Source organism: Euleptes europaea, chromosome 9 (assembly GCF_029931775.1).
Source record: "Euleptes europaea isolate rEulEur1 chromosome 9, rEulEur1.hap1, whole genome shotgun sequence".
Taxonomy (NCBI): domain Eukaryota; kingdom Metazoa; phylum Chordata; class Lepidosauria; order Squamata; family Sphaerodactylidae; genus Euleptes; species Euleptes europaea.
The window spans coordinates 60,653,821-60,671,187 of NC_079320.1; the positions used below are offsets into that span (position 1 = coordinate 60,653,821).

A 17,367-nucleotide genomic window follows, 5' to 3' on the forward strand; every position below is an offset into this window, starting at 1 on the left:
CTGGGAAGTTTCTTCTCCTGGTACGATCCCATACAGAAGCTTTGCTTGGCCCACTAACTCCTTTTGACCATTCTGATGCCTGCAAGGTCCATTCTGCTGTTTTCTGCTTATGAGCTTTTTCTGTGGCTGTTCCAATGTTATGAAATAGTCTTCTGGAGGAAATTTGAAGGTCTGTGTTCCTTTTGAAGTTTTTAGAGGGCTTTCACTCCTAGAGCCTTTGACTCCTCAAGACGATTGCTTTGTTTGGTGCCTTAATTTTTAAAGCTTTTCTCTGATGGTGGTTTTCATTTTGTTGTTTTTAGTACTGTTTTTATTGTTGTTCTTGAGTCCCAGTTTACTGGGAGAAAGGCAGGCTTATAAATGTTTTAAATAACACAAGTAAATAGATAAATCTTATATAATAGGTCTGTCATGAGATCTGTTTGTTTTTTAAACTTCAAAAGCAGCCACAGTAAGAAGCTAATATGATGGGAAAGAGATGCTCGGGGAATGAGCATTCAGCCCTTCCCCCAAGCACCATTTAATTGACCCATCCTGTGGCTAATTGAGAAAAACATTGGGGGAACATGCCACAGAGGGTTTATTGGCCCTCAAAAAGTTCTGATGTGTACTAGAGGACAGAGTAAGGTTTCCCAACTGCCCGTTTATGGCGGGCAATCTACTGCCCATTGCTCCTGTTTGCCCGCCCACTCTCAGCTGTGGGCGGGTGGAAGCAGGTGGAGGAAGGGAGGGGGAGCCATCGGCGTGACATCACAAGTCCAACTGATTAATATTCATGCTTGTCATATGATATTGTATTCGACTAAGTTTATTTTCCATTGACTTTGTTGTATTGTTTTTGTATATCAAACGGTTTTTACCCTTCCCTCCTTTTCCTTTCTGTATCCCCTTAATTATAAAAATAAACCTTAAAAAAAAAAAAGTCCAACTGGGGCACCAGAGAAAAAAAGCAGCCCCAGATGACCACACGAACAAGGGAAGCAATGAAGGTGAAACAGGCTGGAATTTTGAAATCTTAGCATTTTTCTTCTGCCCCGGTTGCCGCCATCTTTCCTCCTATCATTTGCTCCCTTCGCTACCCCTGAAATCAACCTATGTTGTAGAAAGCAAACTGTGTGTGTGTGTGGGGGGGGGGAGGGTTGGTATTTCATTTTAGTCCTGTTGGTACTGGTAGGTGTAAAAGGAGTGTAAAGGATTCACTGCTCTACCCCCTCAACTATTCCTCTTACCAGGAAATGGGAGATTGCTCTAGATGACTTGCAACTTTGAGGGAAACTGGGATGATCAGGAGGAAGGGCTGGAAGAGGCAACAAAGCATGATTATCTTACACTCTGCTTTCTCCAGTGCCACCAGACACTTTAAGAAATGGAAGATCAATCCAAAATTTATAGTTGGGATGGGCTTGGTTGGTGACTGATGATGCCAGTTCCCAATGCTGACCCCATTTGTGCATATATGCACAACATTATACATGAGGGTTTCTCTTATAACTGTCAGCTGTAAATATGAATAAATATGAATAAAGCTTGATTTTTAAAAGATATATTTTTGGGCAATTATTAAAAGCATTAGGAAGAAAATAAATATACTGAAACAGTTTTATGTGCGTGAAACGGTAGCCTAAAGGATATCTTACAAAATACCTGAAGTGAAAATAAAGAATGTTGTTTACAGATGAGCTGGTATGGGATGATTCCTTAATTACAGTAATTGGATTATGTTCACTGTGATGCTCTCATCTCACCTTTCTGATCTTTTCAGTCCAAGTGACAAATTCTTCCATCTAGCTTAAGCCGTGAAAGACGAGGAGGCTTCAAGGGGGGTAACAGGTAATTATTCATGTTCATGCGTAATGCCAGGAAGGCCTGTAGTTTGACAGTAGAACATCTGCTTGGCATGCAGAAGATCCCAGGTTCAATCCTTGGCATCTCCAGTTAAAAAAGATCAGATATAGTAGGTAATGTGAAAAACCTCTGCTTGGGACCCTGAAGAACTGCTGCCAGTCAGAGTAGACAATTCTGACCTTGATAGACCGGTACTATAAGGCGTTTTCATGTGTTCCTGTGAAATCCCTAGTTTTCCCCAGGTAAATTACAAATTCAACTAGTTAATGGATCATTTGCTAAGTCCCTGCGGTAAAATAATAGCCTGCATGACTAGATTTGCATGCCCAAGGGTATTTGGGCTTTAGTTTTGGAAGCAGCAACCTCTCCCAATTCTGTATGATAGATCTCTTTTGAAATGAGGGGACTTTTGAAAGCAGATAGTGATAAATTGTTGGGGGACGGGATTGTCTGTCTGCCATTCAAAGAAAAAGATTCCACTGGGCATGTTCAAAGCCTTCAGTGACCCCCGCTTACTGCTTTGGGTTCCAGTCACTTGATAGAAATTAGATTTGGCATTCCAGCTGATCATGTATCAGGTACAAATACAATAAAAGCATTCATGTTTGTTGCAGAACAGATGTAGAATAAGCACGTATAAATTCCTTGGATTCTGGTGCTACATGGGGGTCTCTACAAATACAACGAAGTGAATAAATATTGTAATAGTTACTTTAAAATAAATATTAAAAGTAAAAGCCAAAATCCTGTGCATAATTATAAATATCAGAGGGACGATTGGTATTATAGCAAATCAGACCTTTTTGTGTGTGTGATGAACTGTATGGATTTTCTCACACACCTCACTGTTTCATGCTTTTCACTGTGCACATGATCAGTCTGAGAAGCCATGGTTCTGTTCCCTCCTGCACATGCTGATATCTAATTGAATGCCAATACGGTCTTCCAGATAACAGCTGGTGTATTGTGGTATACGTGTGCCCAGCCAAGGACTGAATCCTATCATTGGTTTATCAGGATCAGTAATGTCTACTGTAAGTGTCGGCAGCGGCTCTCCATGGTCTCAGGCAGAGGTCTTTCACATCACCTACTGCCTGTTTCTTTAACTCGAGATGCTGGTGAGTGAAATCTGCAATAAATCTGAATTAAAACAACCTCCCCAAAATTAAGAGAGAAATTCCAGAAAATAGTATGAATGTGGGTGGAGTTGTGGCTCACGAAAGCTCCTACCCTGCCAGAAAATATTGTTGTTAGTCTTGAAGGCGCTGCTGGACTCTGGCCCTTTTCTAAAACTGTATGCATGTAAGTGTGATTGTATGTTCGTTTATATTGAAAACTGAACAAAATTTTAAAGAGAGCCGGAGGCGGCAATCTCATGAGCCTCAGCGGGGCCGCGCTTCCAGACCAACGCGCGGGGACTGGGCTGCGCGCGCGCCCCCGCGTGTTTGTACACACCGCCATGTGGACGGCTGCTCGCAGCCCCCGGCGAAAGCCCGCCGCCTCCAGCCTGGTTCCCAGGGCCCCCGACGCGCGCGCGGCCGCCCCTTTCCCTGCCTCCTCCTCCTCCTCCTCCTCCCCCCCAACGGCCCGGGCCGCCGCTGCTAAGTGCCCACCAATGCCTGCGGCTCGCTGCGTTTTTGTTGAGCGTAGCAACCGCCTCCTCCTCCTCCTCCTCCCTGCCAGGCAACCCGAGCGCGCTGCCTCCTCCCGACGCGCCTTTGCGCCTGGGTGGGAAGGAGAAGGCGCTTTGCCGGAGGGCAGAGCCCGGGGGACACCATGAAAGTGGCCGTGCTGGACCTGGGCACCGTCTTCGCCAAGCTCTTCAAGCCCCCCTCCTCCTCCTCCTCGCCCCCTTTCTCGCCGGCCCCCAAGCCGCCGCCGCCGCCGCCCCTGGCCAAGCCCTCCTGCGCCGCGGGCAGCAGCTCCCCGCGCTTGGCGGCGCCTCCTCCGCCCAGGGAGCCGGGCGCTTGGGCGGCGCCGGCGGGGAAGCCGCTGCTCTTCTCCACCCTGCCCGGCATCGGCGAGGAGGGCGCGCCCGACCCCGACCCCCAGGGGGGAGCCTCGGCGCCCAGGTAACTAACGGGGGGTTTGTGGGCAGGGCCGGGGCTAGCAGGGGGCGGGCCAGGCGGCCGCCTAGGGCGCAGGACTGGCCTGCGGGGCGCCCTTTGGAACTGGTCCGCTTCTTGGACAAAACGCAGCTGACCAGTCATACCTTTGTAAATTTTAAGGTGAGTCCCGCAACAGTGCTGTGGCATAGAATTAACTATAGCGTCTTATAAAAAAGTTTTGTAGGAATGGTTCTTGTAGGTTATCCGGGCAGTGTGACCGTGGTCTTGGCATTCTCTTTCGTGACGTTTCGCCAGCAGCTGTGGCAGGCATCTTCAGAGGAGTCACGCTGAAGGACAGCGTCTCTGTGAGACTTCAGAGGAGTAACACTGAAGGACACAACTCTGTGAGACGCTGTCCTTCAGCGTGACTCCTCTGAAGATGCCGGCCACAGCTGCTGGCGAAACGTCAGGCAAGAGAATGCCAAGACCACGGTCACACAGCCCGGATAACCTACAAGAACCGATGAACTCTGACCGTGAAAGCCTTCGACAATATTTTGTAGGAATGCATCAGGCTTTTGTGTTTTTTCCCCCCTGTTTTTGAAAATTGCAAGAGTCCGGTAGCACCTTAAAGACTAACCAAAATATTTTCTGGTGGGATATGAGCTTTCGTGAGCCCCAGCTCACTTCTTCAGATACTCATACCCTACCTTCAAATACTCATACCCTACCTTCTTCAAAGCTCATACCCTACCAGAAAATATTTTTGTTAGTCTTTCAGGGGCTACTGGACTCTTGCTCTTTTCTACTACTGCAGACAGACTAACATGGCTACCCACTGTGAATTATCTTGCTAATTCCTGTTGCTGTGTTACCCACCCTCTCTCCCCTATTGGCAGATGCATTTCTACAGGCGCCTTAAAAGAAAAACAACAACTTGTCCCATCATAAAATGATCAGTATGTAACTAACCTTTAAAAAGGAGCTCCTTAAAATAAACGACAATCAGTTGAAATCAGTATGTAACTAACCTTTAAAAAGGAGCTCCTTCTCATATTTCAAGCTGATCATACCCATTAATATGGACCCATTAATAACAAATACACCATTACATCTCTATGGCCATCATTCTTGTCCTAAACCATCACTCTCTCTCTCTCTTACCCGAATATAATTCACAGTGGGTAGCCATGTTAGTCTGTCTGTAGTAGTAGAAAAGAGTTCTTCTCCCGTTTCTTCTCTCGTTGTGCTAGCTTTCTGTTTGCAGGGAGGCTTTGACATGGGGGGGGGGAACATTCCAAAATATGATCCTGCCCAGGATCTTCCACCTACAGTCTGAAAAAGCACAGTCCATTCTACTTTCTCAACTTTCTACCATTTTGTTCTTCTGCACTTGTGAAGTAGGCCCAATTTACTACCATGTACATGCAACCCTCTTGGTAAGCAGACTGGCTTCACCACTTGTATGGTTTTGCCATTTCCCTGATTCCCTGGGTTATTGTGGGGGGTGGTGCAGAAGTGTTGCAGCATAGTCAGGAGAAAACGGTGGTTATTTGCGTGTGGAGGTAAATTAGCACTTTGCCATTAGTTATCTGTATTCATCCTTTGTACTTGTGTAAGTAGGAAAGAATAATATTTGGAAAGAGCTACAGCTCAACTCTTCATTTGCTGGGGACAGCTCTGTTTTTTGTTTTATTTTTGCTCTTAAAATTGTAAAGGAAAAGACCACAGCTTTCAGTTTAATTAGTATGGAACAATTATACCTCATCTTCTCAACTCGCTGAATTTTTTTGCACATGACAATAAAAGTGCCCTTTGTATTTGCTGCATATCTGATTTGAATATTTTAATACATGACAGAAGCATTGCATTTTGTTGGTGTCAGTTCTGGGCCTCAAGAAATTGCCTCAATGTGGGGCCACAGTTCTGAGAAGTACTAGTTTGTTTGTTTTTTATTTAAACTGTGTCCTTATGTTGTTTCCCTGATCAAAATTGGGTCCCTGAGAATTTTTTAGTTACTATAGGGGAAAAGAAAGACTGGCACCTGTATTATTCCTGTCTTTTTCACCCTACCAGGACCTAAAGAGGCCTTGGGGACCACTTAACCTGCAAAGAGTTAAATTCTGCCTTACTCAGCGCTGCGGCCTCAATTCCTATTCGATTTCCTGTATGGCTTTTTACATGTTGCCTTTTTAAATCTAAAGGTCATTTATGGGGAATCCTTAATCAGATCCCAGTGGTGTGTGTAGTTTGGCCCTATAAATGCTGTTAATGAGGGAGAAAATTTAGATGAGCAATTGAATGTATACTACAGCCAAACGGTGTGTTAGACAGCCAAATATTATGATGCTAATAGGAGCTGCCTTAAAACAAAAGCGGTTTAAGCCTTACATATAAAAACATTCTGATGTCATTGGCTAGATTCTGTTTTAAAAGGGCTCTTCTCTGCTATTTCTTTTTGAATACAAATGAGACCATTGAAGCTGTTTAGTATAATGTGAAAATATCCCAGTCACTAAGGGCATTTTCCAAGAGCTGATAAATTCTGGCATCATCTTGCAGAATTTATAACAATCTACTGCAATATCACATATGTTAGAATATTTGATTCAGGAATTGTTTGGTTCCATTTTGTAGGTTGCAGTTATAATTTACGATGTCAGGAAGACTTAGGGCATTATTAACGTTACTTGTGAAAATGCTGTGTGGAATATGCTGCCATGCAAATACCCTGCACTTCCAATTCTGTATTTTAAGACCAAGCTGCATGCTGCCGTGACTACTAGACACTGAGTTATGGTTATGCCCTCCTTATCTGTAGTGCACCAGTTGATAATACAATTCTGCTGATGGGGACTGAGGGCAAACCAGAGAAGGCTGTTCCCTTCCTGCCTTGCTAATGAGTCTCCAACAGACTGGCTACTCTTGGAAACAGAATGGTGGTCTAGAGAAGGACCTTTTCTCTGATCCAGCATGGGGTGGTTTTAGGTTCTTAATCTGAACAGTAAGCATCTAGTGGGGAAAAATAACTTTGCTTATTAAGAGTTACCATTCAGTCTCTATACTTATTGAAGTAGTGGGCAATGCATATAATTTATTACTTTCTAACTAAACTGGTTATTAGTACAAAAGCTTACTTCAAGCGCTTAAAGGAGCCCTGTGGCCTAGAGTGGTAAGCTGCAGTACTGCAGTCCAAGCTCTGCTCATGACCTGAGTTCGATCCTGACGGAAATCGGTTTCAGGTAGCCAGCTCAAGGTTGACTCAGCCTTCCATCCTTCCGAGGTTGGTAAAATGAGGACCCAGCTTGCTGGGGGTAAAGGGAAGATGACTGGGGAAGGCACTGGCAAACCACCCCATAAACAAAGTCTGCCTGGTAAATGTCGGGATGTGAAGTCACCCCATGGGTCAGGAATGACCCGGTGCTTGCACAGGGGACCTTTACCTTAAGTGAACTTCAGTATGCATCCTTTAAGCAGCAACTGAAGGCAATTCACAAGAAGGTAAAGCAGAGTGTTCTGGAGGTATCTGTAGCCTAAGGCATATATGAGAGGCAGTTGTTACTCATTCCCAAAACGATGCTGTCAAAACACGGAAGAGCCCTGTGTTGATCAAAGAAAAGATGTGGCTACTTAAACTAACGCAAGTGGACACCTTCACTTTTCATTGTCTTCTGCTCAAGGAAGTAAATTACGAAATTTGCATATGGGTGGTGGCATGTTTGCTAGTTTGTAAGTGGATTGCCACGTGCGCCGTTGTGCCCCGTAGTTTGTGGAATAGATCCGAGCCACAATAATTTTAGATGTTGCCTGCACTGTGAAGGCTTGAGGGGATTATTGGTAGGCAGCAATGAATTAATAGAATGGCTGAGATGGTTCATGTGGAGAAAACCGCTGACAGTTGAAGCAAAGAAGTCCTGTGTGACTGGGATAAAGAGAACTGTGAATGTCAAAGGATTTGGGTGGCAGGGGCTCATGAGAGATAGCTTATTAATGCAGGCAGAGATTTTAGAGCAAGTGCACCTATGCCTTGGAAAGGAAATAACAAACTTGGGAACAGACTTGCTGGATCAGACTCCGGATTTATCCAGTCCAGTGCCTTTTTTTTTTTTAATAAGGTGGCCAATCAGATGCTCTGGAAGACTCACACAGGAGCCCACAGGGCCAAGGTTTTCTGGATAGTTGCCTCCTACCAGCTGGTATTCAGAGCTAAAAGTGCAAGAATTCATTGTGGGAGGGGGAGATAACTTGTCCCCCTGGCTGGTCCTCCTCCACATGTTGTTTCAGCCTTCTTTTCCCCTCATAGCTCCCACAGCTTCTTCCTGTACCTGTTGCTGGACCTCCAGAGTAACTGGCTGGCCACTGTGTGAGGCAGGATGCTGGACTTAGATGGGCCACAGGTCTGATCCGGCGGGGCTCTTATGTTCTTACATATAAGCTACATGTAGGGGAAAGAAGATGTTACATGTAACTTTTTGCCGAAGGTTAAAGCTGGATCAGGACCAAATTGTGCATCAAAAATGGCAGCTTGGATACACTGTGAAGCAATTCCACAATCATTTTAGCATGTCAGAACAGGTCCAAAACCATTATCTAGCAAGTTTCCTAGGACATACAAATTGGCATAGGTTAGTAAATGGCCTTGTCATCTGCTAAAGCAGTGATTCTCAAATTACAGGTAACAACCAAAAATGTGCTATGATTCCAGTGCAAGGCCAGGAGAGAGGAGAACAACTGGGGTAAGCCTGGCAGAAGAGGCTTTGGAAGACTTGAAGAAAAATTTGGGTTGGTCTATGCGTAATGTGTAAAATGCCCATGAAATACAGCTCCGTTATGCTGTATATTTATAAACACTGAACATGAGAAATAAAATATAACTTGTTCAGTGTAAACTGATCGAAGATTCCTCCATTTTACGTTGAGGAAGATAGAGTTACTTTGCAAGAGGGTCCTTAACAATTCAGTAGGTCAAAATGCATAAAGATCTCAGTGCTTTGGGCTTAGTAGGCTGGCTGCATCTCTACAAAGTGCTGTGGGCAAAGGGAGGAGGTCAAACTGCATTTTTGCCACATTAGGATAATCATTCAGTAAATTGAACGTATGTCTGTTCAACTGGAACATCTGCATAGATGGAAAGCAGGATGATTATAGGTCAGTACTGTATTACAGTTGTTGATTATACAAGGAAAACCTCACTAGTACCTGGGATTTCCTTGCATAACAAACTGATTTCCCAGAGGAACACTTTAAGAATCTCCAACTCCTACAGCAGATTGCAGAAAGATGTGTACCCATCATTGCTTTCTGTTTAGCAACTGGAGTATCAGATTTGGTCCCGGCCTCCCCAGTTGCTGACTGGTTTATTTCAAACATATCCTAATTTTGAGAATAACATTAACATATTTTTGGTTTGGAGTTCTGAATTTATTTGTCCATTGTGTGAGAAGAAGAGTTCATTAGACACCATATTTTTAGACCCAATTGAGAAGGTGTGTGGTTAGACTCATTCATTAAGGTTTGAGAGACCCAGATTCAGATGCCCATTCATTTTTAGTGTTGCCAGGAGAGAAAAATGTACTGCCCTCGTTAACAGAGATTTAATGGGATACTATTTATCTCCATGACAGGAAAAAATGTCTGTCCATTTCTGCATATTAAGCCTAGTTTCAAGTTTATTTAAAACAGTCATAGACCAGAATATAAATAAGAACACAATTAATCCATAAGTAAAATAGCTTACATACTACCAATATACATCTTATTAAAATATGAATTTACATAAGGCATCTTTATACGCCACTCTGCCTTTTCTTAATTTTAAGAACCAGCCAACCAAATTTGGCAACTTTACAGGTAATCTCCTGCTGCTTATCCGATAGCAGGATTGAAAGAAGAGACCTTCTATTTTCATGAGGGTAACATGCAATTATAGGCACAATCAGGGATTCTCTAATCTGCCTATATATTCTACATTCAAAAAGAATATGTTCTAAAGTCTCTACAGAACCATCACTGCACTCACATAGACAACTTCCATATGGCACGCCTCTATAGCTTCCCTCTAGAACAGCTGTGGGTAGCATGTTATATCTTAACAGGGTAAAAATCCTCCTATATTCCTGGTTATCCAATAACTTAATATATGGCATCATGACCATCCTATTCAACCCACTTATATCATAAAGAGGGCTCCTTAGCCTATTCATATCATGCTGTCTTTCAACATCCAATATACGGAGTTTAACAATTTCTCTTGCCTGAGCATAGTCATTTGTTTTGTAGAGTTGTTTCGACAGGCCATAGTAGCTCAGTTTTTGCTCAATCATCTTACTCCAAGCGGAGACAAAGGTATCTGCCAGGGTGAGTGAAAAAAGTTGCCCAGGGAAGTAAATCAGCTTAAGCCAGTAAAAAATGGCAGCAATCCAAACTCTAGCCTCGATTGTAACCATTCCAACCTCCAGTCGAATGGCAGCATTTGACACTCCAGTAGATACTTGGAGGATATTTCTTAAAAATTTAGATTGAGTTTTTTCAAGCAACATCTTATTTGCCATTATACAGAGTGGGGCTCCATATAATAATTGAGCCAAGGATTTCATATTAAAAAGCTTAATAGCGGCCGCCACATTCCTACCCCCCTTAGACCAATAAAATCTTTGAATAGCCCCCGCACTCATCTGAGCATTCAATGAGACTTGGGCCAAGTGGGCATTCTTCGAACCAGACTCTTGTAAAGTTACACCTAGATATTTATAGGTATGTACCTGTTCTATCGGGGTAGTATCTATACGCCATGAGTGGTTTTTTGGCCTCTTAGCAAAGGCCATTATTTTTGTTTTTGAATAATTTATCTCCAAGCAGTTCTCCTTACAGTACTGGTTAAATGCATGGAGGGCCCTTCTGAGACCAATGGGAGTTCTAGATAATATTACTGTATCATCAGCATAAAGAAGAAGATGTAGGTGTTTGTCAGCTAACTTAGGGGGATGAAACGCTGGACTTCTCAAATAATCCACAAGATCATTAATGTAGAAGTTAAACAGTAAGGGAGCCAATATACAGCCTTGTTTCACTCCCTTTAGTGTTCTTATTTCCTTATTAAGCCTAAATTAAAGGGTCAGGACTTTTTTCTCCAGGTCTGTTGGCAACCCTGTTCACTGGGTGATCTTGGGCAAATCACTTATTGCTCAGCCTAATGTACCTCATAAGGTTGTAGTGAAGATAGGGGACAGGGCCCTAGGGTTTACAGGTCCCTAGGGTTCTTGGGAGAAGGAAAAATGATATGCAGTTTAATTTGCAAGTTTAACAGCAAACATATTTTTGGGCCTTCCTTCACAAAGCTAGCAATAGACACATGTCTTATGAAATGCTTATTTGGGTTTGTTCAACTGCCATTCAGACAGCCTGTTCTTGATGAAGTTCCTTTGCATGTGTTTAATAGCAAACCAAATATTTTATTCATACCAGAAAGGTATGTGGTGAACTCCTATTGTCTCCCTATAAGAAGGAATAAGATATGGGTCTTAGAAGAGGAAAGGCTATACCTTCTCATTAGCATTTTTTTAATTAGACAGTTCCACTTAAGCTTTTAGAAGGAGCACCCTATTGAATTATTGATTACAGCGGTCCTCCTTACCCTGAGTTCCAATTCAAGTTAACCTGGACTACAGAACATGTTATTTATTTCAGTTGTTATTCAATCGTGTGTGGAATGTGTCTGCTTGTCTGGTAAAGCAAACCTTTTGGGGAAGACAGTTTCAGTATTTTAAATTTAAAAAAGGAACTCGTTGGCCAGTGCTTGAATTCACGATGTCACATGTTTTCCTAAACTGATGTGGCCTAACTAATATTTCGTATTTATTTTTTAAAACATTTGCCACCTTTTGCTCTTCAGTAGCAGTCTGATCTTTGCAGGGAAAGGTGGCAAAATAAATACTGTTAAGGAATTGATGTAGAAGTTCTGTGAGGCTGGAAACATGCATTCCATGTTATTTATGTATTTCTTTACAAAATGTACATCCTTCTTTTCTGCCCTTACAAGGGCCACCAATGCAGTTAACAATTTAAAACATACATGATAAAATACATTACAAAACTATTAAAATAAAGCCCTCTCCCAAATCTCATTAAAACAACTTTCAAAAAGAGAAAAAACAGGATTTTTTGACATGGAGAGGCTAGCCTGTTCTTGTCAGATCTCAGAAGCTAAGCAGGGTCAACCCTGGCAAGTATTTGGATGGGAGACCTCCAAGGAATACCAGGGTCGCAATGTGGAGGCAGGATATGGCAAACCACCTCTGAACATCTGTTGCCTTGAAATCCCCACCAGATGTTGCCATAAGTCAGATGTGACTTGATTGGGGGGGGGGGGAGTTAAAATACATGCAAAAATAAAACATTTATTAGGAAGGAAGGATCCTTGAGGAAATGCCAAACAAATCAAAACAGAAAACCTCACCTGGCTGCAATGAAATCCTGGCTGCGGGTTCTCCACAAACCCTTCAAATGGAAGATTTGAACATGTTCCCTCTGGTTTGAATGTGTCCTCTTGACCTGCTGCTATATGCCCAGGTTGCTAAAAACAGTGTGACGGTGGTCTCATACAGAGACATTTATGATAAAGGCATATTGATTATTTGGGCTCGTGATGAATTGTTTTCTTTTCCTGTCACGACAGTTAAGTTCACAGAAGGTCAGAAAAGAAGTGTTCAGCCTGATTTGGAAAGCAGCATCAAGATCATCGTATGAGCCAACTCTAAGGAGTTGTCGGAGGCATTTGGTCTGTTCACATTTACATCATTTGAAGAATGCATAACCGAGTATCTGAGAACACCTTAAGCACAGTGCTTTTCACAAGAGCCAGTGGACGGTCATAAGTTGTCCGGTAATCATGGTGGCAATGTGGTGTAATTAGGAATTTTTGGTCGGAGGTATTTGGACATGTAGAAAAAACGATTAATTGTAAGATCCCAAATACCCCTGAGATTGCTTTACTCGGTTATTGGCCTAACTGTAAACTGTCTTAAGTCGAAATTAACGATGATTTTAACACTTCTGTCAGCAGCCCAAACGGTTATTGCAGCTAAATGGAAGGATGTTAAATCACCTTTGATACAGAATTGGTTTGATAAAATATGGCATGTATTTGTAATGGGAAAAATCCAAGATGGTTTGGACTCCTTAAATAAGGATAGCCCTTCCAGTTTTGTAGAAAATTGGTTTCCGATAGTTCAATATTTGACTGACCTTGATAAATTTCCTTCAAATTTAATATATCATAACTGACTGTATTTTTGAATGGGAAATGTAAGATTGAGTATAGTTTACCGTTTGTTGTAGTTAATAAGGACAGTATGTATTGAATTGTAATGTATGATATGTTATATCAATTTTAAAAAATCATGGTGGCAATGCATACATGAACCAAACCATTAAATAGCAAGTATATGTTTCTCAAGGCAATGAGGTGCAATTAAAAATTTCATATTGGTAACAGAACTACACTTTCCTCAGAGCCTGAATGTGTTCCAAGAGACGAAGATCTTAACTCCTGAAAGCTTGATCTTCTTAGGGAGGAAATTATTAAGGTTAGAAGAAAGGTCCAATTCTTGTAGATAACAGCCTAAACTCTGGTGGTTATCTGGAGCAGGGATTTGCAGAGAGATACAGTGAGGTTCATAGAGTACCAAGGCTTATTTATGCAAAAAAAGTCTGTATGGATTAGTTTTATTTATTCCCCTGTCTTGCTTTCTGTATTCTTTTGTTGATGCTGTTTTATTGGCAGTAAATTGGATTTACAAATAGTTACTTATTTACATAGTACTCTTCTTAAAACTCTTTCACACTTGGCTTGTGTGTGTTGTTTTATAAGAATTCTGTATTTTATGATAGTGAATTGTAAGAATACTGTAGAGATAATACAATAAATAGAAAAGTGCTATTGGGCACTGTAAGATTATAGCCAGTTTGCTTTAGAACGTCAGCTAACTGGTGTGTTTGTACCAAACGTATAAGCTTGTTCAGATGCTTCAGCAACGTTAATTATTCTGTTTGTATGAATAAATTAATAAGCTTAATAAATGTCTGGGGCTGAAGATGGTGAATAAAGGTTAAAATAAATTAATGATGAGAAAAAAACAAAGGCACAACAAATGGCACTTCTTAAATGTGCACGATTTGTCAGCCTGGTGATAGTGAAGAAGTAATTTTATATTATTTTTGTCCTATTCCCTCCGCATTCAAGGTGGCTAACAAGTAGCCATGCCCATAAAATAAAGAATTATAATGAAAAAATACTATAAATATTAAGCGGGTACCTGGTACTTAGTTTCTTGCCTACTGAAGAAGCGATTTTGAACCTACAAGTATATACAAGGGAGTTGGTGGAAGTCGGTGATGTTATAATAATAGTAATATATATTTAGGGCTGCCCCCAGAAGAGCTCCAAAAGAAACATATTGAGAGACTGTAAGAAAGCGATACGTTAGATGTGTCAGAATATTAAAACTTCTTTATTAATAAAACATACTGTCCTTGTTATGTATTGAAGTTGCTTTTTTGAAGTTACAGTGCATCTCTTCAATGTGTATTTCTGAAATAAATAAGGAACTGTTAATTGAAATAAGGAGCAGGTGGCAGTATGTAGATAATATGTGTACAACGTTTACTGAATTATGTATTGATGTTGTATTCATAGTTCATTTCCCTTAGAGTAATTTTGTATGTCTCACTTTTTTTGCCCTCCCCACCTGTCTCCAGTCTGTCCCCAAAGGTATATAGCTTTTACTCCTTGATGGTAATTGGCTTGTTAGTAACAATGCTATGAGAAATATAAGTTTGGTTCTGGTAAGCACAATACTAGACCTGAAAGTCAATTAGAAAGAAATGCTATCTACTTTGAGCATTGTGGGAATAGTTGATGTGATTACAGAATGTTGTGTGTGCATGTTTTTCCCCAGTAATGTTACTCTTGAGATTCCTTTCCTCTAGTCAGCAGAGAGGCACGTACTGTCCAATTTTCCAGCTTTCAGTTATAAACACAGACGCTTCCTTTCCGGCTGGTAATAAATACAACAGCTTTGCCTTCTGGATTGGGTTGCTAACAGAGGTCTATGTGTTTTGGCCTGGATTAATCACCAGGATTTATTTATGTGGGGTGTGAGGGACAAGGACAGTTGCCAGAAGAGGGAAGGGCCATCATTACTCACAAGCTGGCGAGAGTGGATTTGTGGAAACCTTGTTGCTAAGAGGAGGAAGTGTGCAAATAAGCAGGGTTTAGAAACTGTTCATTTAAGAAGCTATTTAATAATATACAGAAACACTACAGATCCGCAGTGTGCATAACCTTACACTTGTAGAGGAGAAGAGAAAAATGAAAAGCCTTCAAAGAAAAACACAACCTCCGAGTCCAGCTCCTTCCCTTCCAGTCCCTTTGCTGGAGGAAGAATAATCCTGTTTTTTGGCCAAAATGATTCTTTTGTAATGAGCTGGTTGGCAAAAGGACCTTATGCATGCTGGTGCAATTCCCTTCAACACCACAGGCCCAGGGCTGCTGTCTGCATGTAGCTTTCTACTGTCATGAGTATATTCTAGCGGTATGCTGGGATTAGCAGCCACCTGGTTGCAGTGATGGAGGTGACCATTGCTCCACCACTATTTTTCTACAAGGATAAGAGATCTTCCTCCTTACTTCAATTCAAAGCAGCCAATTGGGGTTGCTAACTTGATCAGGGAAGAGGCTCTGGGGAAGAAGTGTTTCATCCCTTCATCTGTGCCTTTGAGTCATCCTTGGGCCTGATCCTTTGAATGTGCTGCTTATCAGGCTTACTAAGGGAAAAGGCAGGCACTATAAAGGTACCTAGTTTTCTGACCCCTCAGCAAGGCTGTTTGTTTCAAGGGAAGTAATTTAGATTGGGCGGCTGTTGTGGGGAGAAAGGTTTAAACCCCTCCCTTCACCAGCATGTTTTCCCAGTCAGGTCCATGGACTGATAGATATACATCATGTCACGAGGAATCACAAAAAACCCATAAAACCATATTTAAAACAGCACTGCAGATAAAATAGCTCAGTGGTGGTAATGTAAAATAAGAGCAGTGAAACCATAACACAGTTAAAAAAATGAGGTGGGAAAAATCAACTACCAAAAGTATGAAAAAGTCAATATCCAAAAGTGGAACAAACCTAGAATATGACCACATGAAACATCTCTCAGGAAATGTTGCACAGTTGGGGAAACAGAAATAGAAAAGGACTGTTCTTTGATAGACAACTGCCTTCTGATAGAAGGCAAAGGCAGAAAAGAGTTTTTTTCACATATTGGGTTGGATCCGGATTAAAAAATTTCAGTGGCAGAAAGGAACTTTCTTGCTTCCCCCCCCTCCCCACAGCTCACTTATCTGACACAAAATGTTCCTTATGTAGGATAGACGACTCTGAGGAACATTTATTTGGAATATTGATTTATTTGGAAAATTTCTGTGCTGTCTCTCCAGTGAATCTGCTTGAGGTGGCTCACAAAATATAATAAAAAAAGAAAACATCATAAAAGTTGTCAAAACCCACTGTTCAAAACACAGTTGTGCATAAAACATGAAGCCACTTAAAGCATTTCCTAGGCTATTAGGTAAAAGTGAAGGTCCCCTGTGCAAGCACCGGGTCATTCCTGACACATGGGGTAATGTCACATCCTGGCGTTAACTAGGCAGATTTTTGTTTACGGGGTGGTTTGCCAGTGCCTTCCCCAGTCATTTCCCCTTTACCACCAGCAAGCTGGGTACTCATTTTAACGACCTCGGACGGATGGAAGGCTGAGTCAACCTTGAGCCGGCTACCTGAAACCGACTTCTGTCGGGATCGAACTCAGGTCGTGAGCAGAGCTTTTGACTGCAGTACTGCAGCTTACCACTCTGCGCCACGAGGCTCTTAACAGACTATAAAATGACGTTGAAAAGACCAATCTCTTAGTTGAAAGCCTGGGTAAACAAACAGTTTGGCCTGGAGCCTAAAAGAAAGTAGTGGAGGTGTCAGGTGGCCTCACTGGGAAGGGCATTCCAGAGGCAAGGTGCCACCACTGAAAAAGCCCTGCCTCTGGAGGCAAAGCCCACATTGCCTCCAAAGACACACAGAGCAAGGCTTGTGAGGAAGATCTTAGTTGGTGGGCTGAACAGTATGGGAAGAGGCGGTTCTTAATGAGGGGGGGGGTCCTCAGTTTGAAGGAGGAATCAGTAGAAATTGCTAATTTTGTCTTGATTAGGGTTGCCAACTCCAGGAAGCTCCTGGAGATTTGGGGGTAGAGATTCAGCAGGGTGTAGTGCCATACAGTCCACCCTCCAAAGCAGCCATTTTCGCCAGGGGAGCTGATCTCTGTAGTCTGGAAATCAATTGAAATTTGGGGAGATTTCCAGGCACTCCCTGGGGACTGGCAACCCATTGACTCAGTTTTGTCACAGAACAAAATATTAGTTTAATTGTTGAATT

The 17,367-nt window shown here is 42.1% G+C and overlaps 1 protein-coding gene across 1 annotated transcript in view; it reads left to right on the forward strand.

Annotated features, from left to right (window-relative positions):
* Positions 1–3,621: 3,621 nt before the first annotated feature.
* Positions 3,622–17,367, forward strand: part of FAM149A (family with sequence similarity 149 member A) — a 54,094-nt gene continuing 40,348 nt past the window's right edge. The window contains exon 1 of the mRNA XM_056855498.1: positions 3,622–3,917. Coding sequence (XP_056711476.1) covers positions 3,622–3,917 — 296 coding nt within the window. The remainder of the gene's footprint in view (positions 3,918–17,367) is intronic.